Below are 14,140 nucleotides of genomic sequence, written 5' to 3'. Positions count from 1 at the left end.
CATACTACTGAAGGGCGTCAAAATGTTATTTTTTCTTAGAATCGAATAGACGTAGACAAGTAGCATTTTCTTCCGTCTTATAATCGAATGAAATATTTTTAATACGAGTAGTTGAGTATTAGTAACACAAATTATGAGGAGTGCTTTCGTCATCGGGCTAGTACCGGAATGTCGCTGGGGGTCTCAAATCGTGTCATGCATTTACCTCAATTTCTCGGTTACTAAAGCTCTGTTCGCCATTATAGTGATGCCTTAGACGTTCTAGAACATTGCTCTACCACTTTAACTTGACTTTCTGGTAACCTTTAGTGTCCCTTTAAGCACATCTCCGGAAAGTACAAGCTTCCTGGGAGCGATCACAGACGGCTCAACAACTCCGTGGACATAGAAGCCATCGCTAAAATGACATGAAATGATAGAGCTCAAGCACTTCCAGAGGAGGACCGACTTCGTATTGGTTCATTCCAAACTTCTGTGACACCGCACACCCGCTGATGGAGCGCTTGCATAAATCCAACTCGCATTTCATTTGGGATGCCACTCAAAAGCAGGCTTTTCAACAAATTAAGAAAGCCTTGACTTCACAACCTGTCTTAGCTCTCTATGACTCAAGGTGTTAACTAGACTAGACTTTGCAGGACCGCTCCACATAAAGCAAACAGACCATCAGCGCAAAGGATGACACACACTACAGAGCGCTACTTGTAACTATTGTTTTATTCCCCCGTCAATGGAATAAATGCAGGAAGGTACTGGGGGGAGGGGGGGTAGCGACTAAAAACAAATAAACAAAAAAGTTTACAAACATGGCCATCTACCAATGCCAAGCCGGCTTTGTCATGTGATAATTTTTTCTGCAGTCAACATCCCAATAAAGGAACCAGGATACAAAATTTCAGATTAGTGAGTGAGGAAATCTATTTCCTTTGCACTAAGGGAGGCTGATGGCATGCTCACGCACATACTTCCCAAACGCGCAAGCTCAGCGGCTTTATCTCTTGCGCCATTTGGCTGACATCTTTGTTCACAATCTTGCATTTCTTAAAGAATGGCCGACATCCGCAGTCTCTACAATGTATCCCAATGTGTCCGGCTACTGCTTTTGAAAAGTTATAATCATGCTCTTTTAATCTTTCGTTCAAAAGCAGTCGCCAGACACCTTGGGATACATTGTACAGACTGCGGATGTCGGCCATTCTTTAAGAAATGCAAGATTGTGAGCAAAGATGGCAGCCAAATGACGCAAGAGATAATCAAAGCTGCTGAGATTGTGCGTTTGGGAAGTATGTGCGTGAGCATGCCATCAGCCTCCCTTAGTGCAAAGGAAATAGATTTCCTCACGTGCTAATCTGAAATTTTGTATCCTGGTTCCTTTATTGGGATGTTGACTGCAGAAAAAATTCTCACATGACAAAGCCGGCTTGGCATTAGTAGATGGCCATGTTTGTAAAAGTTTTTTGTTTATTTGTTTTTAGTCGCTACCCCACCTCCCCCCAGTATCTTGCCCCATTTATTCCATTGACAAGGGAATAAAACGACAGGTGCAAGTAGCGCTCTGTAGTGTGTTTCTCTTCTGTGTGTGCCGTCAAAATGTTGCGCAATCGCACCTGTAATACACTATCTCGGGCAACTTATTCGGAAGGTACCAGATATTCTCTGAAAGAGGGTGGTGCAATGCCAAAGTATGTAGACACTTGACTGCCATACATGCAAGTACGGCAGTTGGACAGCAGTGTTGCAACTTTATACATTCGCCCCGCCCTCTGCTGAGTCATTTTTTGATTTTTGTGGAAATCAACGAATGCGAAGTCCGCTGCCACCTTGCCAAATCCCCATTCCACAGCCTGCCGCACAGTGCTTATGCGCTTGTTGAAATGAGCCTCGTAGGGCTGCAATGATGCACCTCCAAAAGGCTTAAGGAGCAGCGGCCGGAGTGGATAGGCTGGGTCGCCATAGATAACATATTCATGGCCTTGGGCGACTTTCTCCAAGTTCCAGTAGAGGGCCGTCTTCTTCAAAATTTCTGAAATAAAGTTACAGATCTTGTGAGAGTAGAAGAAAAAGAGTCATGCAAATGCACTTGTTTTGCACAAACAGAAGCAGTGCGTGAGCTAAAGAAAAGTTAAGGGACCTTATTAGGGTATACATTTTCACCATTAAGCATGCAAGGTGCTGGTAGCGTTGAAATGGGTGAGCAGAAGGCCTCTGTTCGAAAACAATTTGTTTGTGAAAAAGGTAACCTTGCAACCTTGTGAACTTCATGCGTCGTCCATGACTGAAAAATTTAGCTGAAATGTTCATAGGAGTGTATGCTATCCGCTGAATGTGTTTTTTTCACAATGCGCAAGGGGTGGTTCACGACCTCTTTAATTCTCGGTCAGACATACCTAAGTAAGCAAGAAAATCAAACAACACAAACATGTATAGTTTGATATTTGGTGGAAGTCGTCCTGTAAGTGTAAAGTGGTTCTGAAAATATGGAACACGCCAGGGCAGGACATGCATAGGCAGCTTGGTAGCAATTATAACATTGAATATTACCATGCTAGATTAGGTATTTGAGTTATTGAAGCTAATCGCCATGGCGCATTAGAGAAGCATTTAGAGGCAACCTCACGCACCAGCATCGTGGCGCCGACCATGAAATGGTCCATCCATTTGGCATATCAAGCCATTGGGGCACATTACGGCTTGATATTTTTGCACGTGATGCCGTTTGTGGCCAGAGAAGTGATCCTGCTGTCCAACTGATGGCCTGCAAATTCGTCGCGCTGTGCCATCAACGAAACCCCAGCAGTTCTTCAGTGGAGCGCCTTTCCTGTGAATGGCCTGATAAGAAAAGAAAAAGAAACAGCGGTAAACAGCTATCTATAGCAAGAAACTCTTAACGTATTGAGAAAAAGATCATAATAGGATTAGACTACAGTGTAAGATACACTCTTTAGGTGTGGACATCGTGCCTTGCAGGAAGAGCTAATTATGTCCCTGTTTCGAAATCGTGCCAGAAGATGTAGCTCTGACTGTACGTGTGTCACGTCGGAGGTGGCAATTCTTGTATAGTAGAAATGTCCGCTGTTGTGGCGTCGTTTCATGCATGCACTTGTGTGCAACAAACAAATTTACTTGACTGTTCCTTTGCCAAATCTTCGTCATCTGCACATGGTTACGTGCGAAGTACAAAAAGAACTATTTTAGAAGGTAAGGAAACGACACACTTCTTCATAACTATTACACACAGCGTGCACTAAAAACACGGATGAAGAATAGACAAAGACGAGCGCTGACTCACAACTAAAAGTTTGTTGCATTTAAACACGTGAATATCTTCTTGGCTCACTATTTTGTTTTCCAGAAGTAATGAATACCACCCTGCCACTGACCAGGCAGAAATATCCACGTTGGTCCTGTGCATGATAAGAGAGCGCACTGTGTACCAGTTACCATGGCAACAAGACCATTTCCTTTCATTCTTCTTTTTGCTCGTGCAATGTACCGGTTTCTCACCGGATGATGCTTTGACCGGTATGCACAAGCGCAACATGAAGGTACATTAGCTGGGAGCGCTCGTGACTACATTCCTTGTCATGTGCACACACCTAAAGAGTGTACATATGCCTTGCAGCATGGATTAGACTTCATTCCTCAGCCAGCACTGCTGCTCAAGATGCAACAAGCATACCTCACTTCCTGCACTTTTGACATGACTTAAAACTCTAGCACCACTACAACAGAATAAAGCAAGTTTCTCCCTCGCTCTCTTAAACACAAACCCATACAAGCACACAACATAGGTGAAAAAGCATGCATATCCCACATGCTATGGCAATCAGTTGAAGCAAAGCTTCCTTTAATTCTGGCACTACCTGACCATTAATTAGTGCCGAATTTTTATGTTCAAGGTTTTGTGAAGTATGACAGTGTTGAAATGATATTAACCTTTATCTTGGGTGCAAAATGTGTTTGTCTACGCAGTAGAAAGAATACACAGTGAGATGTTTTATTACGGTTTGTCCTGCACAATTTGTATTCAGTGGGAAGTTGTGTACTGTCACCACCTCACACAGTGCACTGCATCGTGGCACAACTGTTTATGTGCTGGACTGCACCTTGCACATTAGTGTCACCTTGATGTCACGGTCTGGTTGTGAGCAAGGGCTGTGTAATGGAAAAGTATGGAACATACTGTGTGAGGTTTAGCATTTAAGTACCCTTTGTGAAAACAATGATCGTTACCACCACTAGCTCTGAATTTAGGCAAAGGTGTGTTCAAGTGTCAGCGCAGAATGTTTACACCAATGGCCTCGTCCATAAAATTCGGCAGCCAGGACATTTCGGCTTTCCTTAAATACAATTTCCTTGCCGTCCATTAAGTTAGCACTGCCCAGTGCGCATATTAAAATTAATACTCTCACAGCTCTCATTTCCGATGAAATGAGAGCTGCGTCGAATTCTGAAATTCCATAAAGCACCTCCAGATGACACCCACATTCACTTGCTTTGAAGCATTCATACATTTGTAGTTTCGCCTTGCAAACTGCCATGAGCAAAGAGCAAAGAGGCTGTTCACTCATTTCATTACTACATAGTTGAAAGTGAGGACCACACTGATTACGTGGTGTGCCTGTTCGCGCCATAGTACGACACGTGTTAGCAACGGTGACAGGACAAGCGTAAGACACACACTGTTCACCTGCAGCGGTCTCATACGGCTGGTTAAATCCTGTATGGAGGCAAAAGCTGTAGTGCAATGTTCTTTGGGATTACTACAGCGAAATTTAGAACAAGGCTTTCCTTTACATCTATATCAGGTTCCTTTGCTGAGAAAGAACATGGCATACCTTATGAAGCTGTAATTTTTCTAGTTCTATATGGCATGTGGACAAGCCGCATTGTGCATTAGCACGACGACGTCGACTCGCGATGTATGCAGGCATACTTCTGCTCGTCGACAGCGAATTCGCCAAACCCTAAAGCCTTCAGCCATATGTCCCCGAGTTGCTTGCTTCGAGAAGCTACCGCGTTGCATTTTCCAATGTTGTTGATTAGGTCGTTTCGTTACCCGTTTTCAGAGAGTAAAAAAAAAAAAAATGCGTCGCTGGCTTAACTGAACATGCATATTTTTTTTTTTTCATGCCCAAACAGGGCATGCTTCCTGGCGTCGCCTTTGCCCCTCTAGCCTGCTGCTCATGTGTATTCTGCACGCTCTCGGGTATCCCCGCGGGAACGTCGAAGGAAGAGCAAAGGTGGTTTCGCTTAAATCAAAAGAAAAAGTACGCACTAAGGAAAGTGGGTGTGGGGGAACAGGATGGATGTGTATTTTACACTTCTGCTGAAAGCGTGCTCTTACCTGGGAAAACAGCTCCAGGTTTTGTAGGTTGAGCCGCCTGTGCTCCGTGAGGTCCGCTAGGAGGTGTCCAAGGTAGTATTCAATGTGAGATAAAACTTTAGACACCACACTCGATATCACCGAACTGTGGCGGCTGAAGAACACCTCAAGATCACACAAGCGGTTCGGATAGGCGAGACGCCGCAGCGTCAAGCACAGCGCCTCGCGGCCTGGAACTCGAACCCGTTTGTAGGTTTTGTAGGTTGAGCCGCCTGTGCTCCGTGAGGTCCGCTAGGAGGTGTCCAAGGTAGTATTCAATGTGAGATAAAACTTTAGACACCACACTCGATATCACCGAACTGTGGCGGCTGAAGAACACCTCAAGATCACACAAGCGGTTCGGATAGGCGAGACGCCGCAGCGTCATGCACAGCGCCTCGCGGCCTGGAACTCGAACCCGTTTGTAGGTTTTGTAGGTTGAGCCGCCTGTGCTCCGTGAGGTCCGCTAGGAGGTGTCCAAGGTAGTATTCAATGTGAGATAAAACTTTAGACACCACACTCGATATCACCGAACTGTGGCGGCTGAAGAACACCTCAAGATCACACAAGCGGTTCGGATAGGCGAGACGCCGCAGCGTCATGCACAGCGCCTCGCGGCCTGGAACTCGAACCCGTTGAGCGCTCTCTACCTCTTCTGGAATCAGGAGGCCGGTCAGAAGATCGTCCAGGTCCGATTTCTCGAACCTGAACGACCGGTAGAACAACGTGCTGTCCATGGCATCCAAATTAAGCAGGCCATGCTTCCGAAGATCCCGCCGTGGTTCCACTGGGAGCAAGTGCACATCTTCTAATTCGTCCCAGTGCAGAGATCGCAGCAGCAGTTCGTCGTGAAGCACGCTATACGGCATCGCTGATGAACACAGACACAATTGTGCGCACAATTCAAAGGCAAATTACTGAGAGTGCTTGCTTATAGCCTGGGTAAGTCACAAAGGAGCGATCAGCGTCCAGACGTGGCTCAGGCTTGTCTTGGCAAGGCTTCATGTTGGCTACTTTGGCGCGTAGCAAACGCAAGACAAATGTTTGTTTATTGCTTCGTTCAAATAATAAAGCGGGCAAATTACTTACTTCATAAAGAAAAAAAAACACGACTTAGCATGGCTCATTGAGTGTCAGTTTTTGGCAGTAAATCTGAGCTAGGAACGTAGCGGGCGTTGGGGGCGAGCGGGCGTACGGAAAGCATGCTAAAACTCGATTGCTCGCTTTCATCCGGCAACCCGATAAAACGGTAACCGAGAATCAGGTAATACGCCCACGGGGCGGCTTTCCGGACAAGCTAAACCTCTCTATTGTCACCTTATCCTAAAGCTCCGACCGCCCATTGGCTTAACCGAGCTTGTGGGCTGACAAGCTGTCGTCAGCTCGACGCACCGTCGTTGTTGCGTCGTTTGCACTGTCTCTGTGACTCTCTCCATTTTATTTATTGCAGATCGGTGAAAAACAAAATCATTGTTTCCGGCACCGAGTATCGAAACTAGATGCAGCGGGGTGAAACGTTTGTCACAGCTGCTTGCAGCTGTGGTCGGGTCTCCAACGCGACAAGCGTTCGGGGCCGCTCATTCAGCTGAAGGTGGCGCCACTAACTTTTCAATAAACAAGCCTCAGCGGGGAGCCCGCGCTGGAGCACTCTGCATCGCCTCGGTGTTGTTGTGAGACTCCGGGCAGCTGCTTCCAGGGCACCGTTTCGAAGCGATAGTTGCCACGGATCCTACGTCGATACATTTCTATCCCTCTACTGATGAATTAGCGACCAGTGAGCTCGAGTGCGTAAGATTGTTATCGCTGTGGATGCTCCGCGCTCCAGGCGAAACTGGCAGTTTCTTGCCCTCTGCTCTCAAACTGCCCCTGGAGAGCATTGGTCTGTTTGTCAGCATTGTTTCTTGAAGCCAGTGTGGGTTAATTGTAAACAATGGTATTGGTGGAGCCAGCCTTTCTCCTTCACGCCAGATTTGCGACGTTTGGCTTTCAGTTGCGCTCAGAAAAACATCACAAAGCAAGGTATTGCAGCGAAGCTCGAGCGCAGTCACTCATCACACTTCATAATTGACCTTAAACGGAGACACATATGGAGGCAAACAGATATCGTAAACTCATCCTGACGAATTACTGAGTTCTTGTGCTCTGGAAGCGAATGTCAATTTGCGATTGTAATGCATATACATCAGGTGCGCGGTTTGTGAGTGTTAAGCATTGATGCTTTATCATTTACCTTGCCTTGCAGGTTTTCTTGAACGCATGTCAATATATATTAAAAGAGGTATTTCCTACAGAGAGCAGTTTACTAAATGTTGTCAACCAGCCTTGTTTTTACGAAAAAGACCTTTCAAGGACGCCTGAAATGTCGTGCCTTCAGGAGCGTCAATAACCAACGTCGAACAACCTCCAGATAACCAGCCAGACGGTTTGAGTACTTTTCAAGACAGGAATGCTTTGGTTTTTGTACTTTCCTGAGTGCTACCAGATAGAGCTGCTACAGAGGAACAGTTCAGCAGTTCAAAGGCGCTATAACGTAAAGCTGTTCCAAACTTTTCTATTCTGATTCCGCAATCAGCCGACCGCAATAGGTCGAAAACATTTTGGACCAGCCTCACGTGGCCTGACTGTCACACGACGTCACGAAATCCGCGATGGCTACCCAGCTGATATGATGTTACACACTGATTATGCATAATTGGACTGAACGAAAGAAAAATAGTAATTTCTGATTCGACGCCTTTTCGCTATTAGACCTCGGCTATTGGTCAAAAGATTTAGGGCTGCGCCTACATCACCTGCTTGTCACGCATTGTCACAAAACCGCGGAACCTCTCCGCGTCAGAGTGACGTGTACGCGTTAAAGATGCATTAATGTGCCGAACAAAACTGAATTTTTTTCTGCATAGCCACAGGCTTCCCCATTCCGAAAGGAATAAAAGATGGTTGCCGCCAATCGCTCAGGCACTGGCTACTCGCACCTGCCGGAGAGCATGGGTTTATTTGCGTACAATAAACTTTTTGCGTGACCGCGTAACTTTTTCGAGCACTTTCGGCACGTTTGCGACCTCGCTCTGCCAACTCTTCTTTGCTGAGGACCCATTTTAGTGGCATTATTAACCTTCCGTGGTACACCGCCGCGATTTTCGACCAGCCACCTCAAGCTAAGCAAGGGAAATCGGACCAATCACAGACGCCGGCACAACCCTCTTCATGCGGCTATCGATTTTCAGGGCGCTGGCGCGTTCCCATCGGATCCCTCTCCACTTGAGCGTGCTCCTCGTCTCTTGTCAGCCAATTAGACAACACAAGCCGCTCAGTGTAGGAAATGTTATTGGTTTTTAAACCAAGGTAGTCTCCTATAAATGAGCAGAGCATTTGATTGGTCTCTTCAGACAACCCTGCGGATGACCGCCCGATGCTTGCATTAGCAGTTACGGAAGTTTGACGTCGGGAGATTGGAATAAAAACATATTGGAATAATTTAACGCTATAAGGTCCCAAATTTGCAAGAAGTGTTCTGCTGGAATCGTCGGTGTCGTCTCATGTCGTTGTATATGGCGAGTACTCTTCGCACGCTAAGTGCAAAGAAAACAATACTTTTATTAGTTACCGCAGATATATAAAAGCAGAGTAAATAATTTTAAGCAGTTGCGAAAAGAAATCGGAAAACAGTATTAAAAGGAAGGAAAGCAGAAAATTAACACGTGCTTGCGTTCTCGTAATAATGTTTGTTCTGTATTGTGTTACGTTTAAGCTAGTGCCATTATCCTTTCTCTTACTTTAGTGGTATAAACGAAAATAATATTATGTTATTGTTATTTTGACCAGTTTGCAAATGAAATCGCGGCACAATATTCCAGGAAGGTATAAAGGCATTCACAACGGTGAGGGGGCTCGTCTAATAGTAAGTACACTATTTTCAATTTCTGTTTATTGAGCATTCTCTTTCGCACAGTGATATGTTCAAACACAATTATCCAATATTCATACACAATAATAGTGGTTACACAATAAAACGAATAAAATAAAACAGTAAAAAAGATGCAAGGAAAAGAATTAAAAGCTGCTTAAAATAGGAGCTTGATGGGATTCCTGACCTTGATATTTTAGAACAGTTTGCCAGGAAACAGTGAAAAAAAATACACGTACGTAAAATATAAAATCAGTAAATAGTGAAATCAAGAAACAGTGAAAGAAAAATACTTGCACATATTTAAAAAGGATATGGCACTGATTGAACAAAAACACGTACATATAAAAAAAGCAAAAAAAGAACTTCGCTGAAATTATTGAGTACATTCAGCAATGCTACATGGGGTTTCTAACTAAATATTCTTTCCATTCTTTCCTTGTCTCTATCAGCGGTAATACCCTCGCTGTCTAAGAAATTTAAGAAATTCGGCATATTGTACTGTAGATTTTTAAACTGCAGCCTGTTCGTGAAAAAGGTATATAAGATGTGTCTCTTTCCTTAATGTTATAAGGTGTTTCAGGTGATTTTGTTTGTTGGTATAGTGTGACAAAGTAGTTGCTTTTATTTTAAGACCGTGCTTGTGTTTAACGAAACGGTTAAAATTGTAGAGCTGTTCTATATGAAGTACATTAAATATTTTGAAAAAGTTAAATGTATGAGCATCATGTGCGACAACTGCGATATGCTAGATTGCCTTTTTTGTAGCATGAGCAATTTTAATTTGTTCTTATGCGTGGTGCTTCCCCAGGCAAGACCAAAATAATTGAAATGTGATGGAAAAATGGCGTTATAAATGAGCAATTTGATTTTACATGTGACTACAACTCGAAATCTTGAGAATACATCATATGCCTTGGCAACTTTGTTGGCAACGGCGTGCACAGGGGAATCTCAGTTGAAATCTTCTCTGAAAGTAACTCCCGATATTTTAACATCTTTTCCTATCTCAATATTCTTATCACCGAAGTAAAGTTCTAAGCAATGATAATTTATTTTACGAATTGGTTTGAATAGGACACCATTTGTTTTTGCAGCATTGATAACCAGAGAATTCACCCTACACCAATGCATTTGTATGGTTTAAGTAGATGTTGAATAACACGGGGCCTAATACACTGCCCTGTGGAACGCCAATACTCGTTTCTTATAAGGAGGAATTTCTATCTTTGATGCTTACGGACTGTTTTATGTCTTTTAGGTAATATTTGATTATATTAGGTCAACACCACAGAAAGCATAGTGCTCTAGGTTAGTAAACAGAGTTGCGTGGAGTATTTTATCAAACGCCTTTGAAAAATCAATATAAATACCTAATGTCAGCCTTTTTTATTCAAAACGATTTAAAATTATTTTTTTTGGTGCTTATAAGGCCTGTTCAGTTCATAAACCTTGTCGAAAACCAAATTGTTCAGCCGCGAACAGATAACTTTTTCCAACCATCTTGAAGTAACAGTCAATATAGCGATTGGTCAGTAGTTTGAAAAATCATTCTTATTACCTGATTTGTGAAACACGCTAACTTAAACGTGCTGCATTTTCTCAGGAAGAACTCCTGTGGACAGGCACAAAGTAAATAGAAAAGTAAATGTAGGTACTAAAACGTCTAGCAGGTATTTAATTGGCCTAAATTGAAGGTTATCAATATCGCACGCTTTGGTGTTCTTAAGACCCCCCTAAATGTTGAATACACTTCCTGGAGAGTGGTTGAGTCGAGAAACGAAGATTTCAGATTTGGTGCGCCCATATTTTGCAATATATAGTGCTCATTTGCAGCTGGTGTTCTACTTGAGACAAAAGTACTGAAATATTTGTTAAAACTATTTGCGAGGTCTTCATCCCTCAATATTTTGTTATGCATCACGAGCTCTAATCCTTAGTTTGGCTAAGGCCCGAACATTGTAAACGATTGATTTCCTGGCATAGAATATCAGTACGGCTTCTTGCTCTTTCAAATAGGTTCATTTTTATTATGTAAAGTTTTGTTTAAAGAGCTTTTTTTTCAGTTTATTGAATTCAGCCAAATCATTGCTGTCTCTAGTTTTGATCAAGCTGAAAAATGTATTTTGACTGTCCCTATCACTGTGCAGTTGCTCTGTTCCATCACATGTTATGCGCACGGAGTTTTGCTAGTCAGTGAATGGGGAAGGCTCACTGGGGCGCACAGTAACAACGTAAGAACGCGTCATTAGTCATTCGTCTGCGGCTGCTAAAGCGGTATTTATTGATTTATCTTCAAATACTGCAGCCCTATTCAGGGCTATTGCAGGAGTGGAGTACAGCAAACGAAAGAAACAAACAAAGGCAGTTGAACATAACAGATAAAATAAATAGGCATCTGCACAAGCACACCCCCCCCTCCAGTGCTACGCAACGGGCCGCTTCGCTCCCTTTGTTAGGAACTCTCCGTGTCAGGCTTGGTGGTGAAGCGTAGGACAACAGAACAAGTATGGCAGAAGTAAAATGAAAAAAATAAGAAATAAAATTATGCAGCAGCCTAAAGCTCTCAATTTCGCCCGAATGGTGAATCATCGATTGCGAAGTAAATTAGTAGGCAGGTACATGAAGGACGGATAATAGTTTTATCGGCCGTATAAATTTGTAAACATTCGCTTACTAACTAAATTACCAACCATGGTGTCACACATGCACCATCAAACATCAACATATCTTACTGGATGACCGCACACATCGCTGTCGCAACGCTGGATGGGGAAAGCGTGGCAGCAGCGAGCGAATTGACCTTCGTGCTGCCTCTCGCTTCAACGCTAACGAAGCGGCGAGAATAGAGCGCACGCCAAGCTGTTAGTCTTCGGTGCACCTAGACTTTGTGGTCATCGCAAATAAAGATGAAGCCCGAGCGGCGTATGGCGTGGCCTCCCCGCATGCCGCTGCCGCCGGAGTAGAGCGCCACCCTCCCTCCCCCCTATGCCTTGCGCGGAACGGAAGACGCTTCCTCCCCGCTTTCATCCCTCGCGCCCACGAGATTGAGCCACCATCGTCGGGTCACTGTCGCACGCTTTCACTTGATCGTGCAGCATACGGCGCGTGGATACGACGTTATCACCTTTGGACTTCATACAGAACATCACGATGACGGCGAAGCGGAGGGCAGAAATACGCCTGGAGTTTCAATAGAATTGCCGTCAGCATAAAAACTGCCCACGACCCGATTCGAACCCAGGACCGCCCAACAGCGATCTCGACGCTTTTCAGCGGCGCCATAAAGCCAGACGGGAAAGTCGGCTATACACCTGTTCTGATTGGTCGCTGTTACCATTCAATATAGTGTTGAGGCTTTAGTGAAGGGCCCCTTCAACATAGTCAGTTTGAAAAATTAATCAAGGGTATTTTTTCGTTGCTAACGCAGTAAAATAATCAGTTATAGCGTTCTTTTCAAGTTGTTACTATATGTGAAATACATATTGTACTCTTACCTTGCAAGCAGCAAGCCAGCGCTTCGCGCCTGCCTTGACCCGCTTAGAGGCGCCCTTGTTCACAATTGTTAATACCAAAGTACGCGGGCAGGAAATGAGCAATGTGTCGAGAGCTGCTGATATAAAGTTGTACGTACGTAGGTAGTATATATGCATACGTGTCCTCTAGGCACAGCAGTGGCGAGTAACGAATTACGCATTCAAACCAAACTTTGCGGGCGCTTTACGATTAACGGATGGATCTACTGGCTATCGGCCGAAGGCTCGGTTTCGAGGAGTCTATAGCAGCGTCAAAATATTAGCCACATGGCAGAGACGTAGACTGGCATTGAGCTGTGCCGTCTTCTACGCAGCGTCCATCTTCCAATCGCGCCGGTCAGCAGCATGGCCAGCCTGGAAACAGCGGCGGCCCCGTCCAGCAGCGTCCCGGCGGCGCGAGTGACGAGAAGGCACATTCTGGAGAGCAGCCTGCGTGCCGGGAGAAATCATTCAGCGTCGTGCAGCAAGCATTGCTAGGTACGGCTTGAATCACTCACAAACACTCACCACTGGGGCTTTGCAGTGTTGCTGCTGAGCTCCGAGTCGCCGTTTGATGCCATGCCTTGGCGATCGCATTGCGCTTGGTAAACCCATCCTCATGTATCGTCATAATATTTTAAAGCGAAAGCTTTACTACGCCAGCCAGCGAGCCATTTCGGCTCGTAGCGCCGTATGCCCTACGCAGGCAGCCGTATGCCGTATTCCATATGCCATGCAGACGAACGACCTTGAGCCGCCGTTGCCTAGCAACGCCGCAGCCGCGCTCCAACAGACCAAGAGATGGCGCCGGCGGCGACGCCGCTGCCGTCGCCGCTCGCTCCACCAGATGTGCTCCGCTGGGGTAGAGGGAGAGGTGTCGCCTCGCGGGGGTATATATATATATATATATATATATATATATATATATAATATATATATATATATATATGCGCTTTGCCTCACTGTATTTAGTCGTTATGGAGAGCGCGAAAGAGACGCATCAACGACAGAACGAAGCGAGGAAGAGAAAATGTGCTCAAGAGACGCCAGAAGAACGGGTCGCACGACTGGAGAAGCGTCGTAACGAAGATGCGGCTAGAAGTCGTGCCACGTCCCTGAGTGAATCGTCAACTGCGGAAGAGACGGCTTTTGCAGCTCTTGCTTTCGCAATTCAACTAGGGTTAATCAGAGCTAAACCACAGACAATTTTTTCCTTTATGAAGGCATTCTAGCGTAGCAAAACAAACACGAATTAAGGCTAAACCCCATTAGCGCGATTTTGTGCGCGACAGCGACGAGCGACGGGTTCGCGCGACGGATCAGGCCGTCGCTTGAACAGATCGCTCGTTCTTG

At 45.0% G+C, this 14,140-nt stretch overlaps 2 protein-coding genes across 3 annotated transcripts in view; one reads left to right on the top strand and one right to left on the bottom strand.

The window, feature by feature from the left end:
• The window catches only part of LOC126526646 (MIF4G domain-containing protein-like), a 102,527-nt gene that overhangs the window by 54,108 nt on the left and 34,279 nt on the right, over window positions 1–14,140 (top strand). For both annotated transcript variants that reach the window (XM_050174513.3, XM_055068328.2), the window contains exon 4: window positions 13,123–13,285. In XM_050174513.3, coding sequence (XP_050030470.1) covers window positions 13,123–13,285 — 163 coding nt within the window. The remainder of the gene's footprint in view (window positions 1–13,122; window positions 13,286–14,140) is intronic.
• On the bottom strand, window positions 1,567–6,234 carry LOC140219935 (uncharacterized). Its single transcript, XM_072290114.1, has 4 exons — window positions 5,784–6,234; window positions 3,685–3,692; window positions 2,622–2,829; window positions 1,567–2,023 (listed from the first exon to the last, which is right to left on the bottom strand). Exons 1-4 carry the CDS (start codon window positions 6,232–6,234, stop codon window positions 1,632–1,634), a joined length of 1,059 nt encoding a protein of 352 aa, XP_072146215.1. The 3' UTR covers window positions 1,567–1,631.

This window comes from Dermacentor andersoni, chromosome 8 (genome assembly GCF_023375885.2).
Source record: "Dermacentor andersoni chromosome 8, qqDerAnde1_hic_scaffold, whole genome shotgun sequence".
Classification (NCBI taxonomy): Eukaryota; Metazoa; Arthropoda; class Arachnida; order Ixodida; family Ixodidae; genus Dermacentor; species Dermacentor andersoni.
Note: the sequence above shows the minus strand (reverse complement) of the source record. Positions and strands in the feature narration are given on the sequence as shown.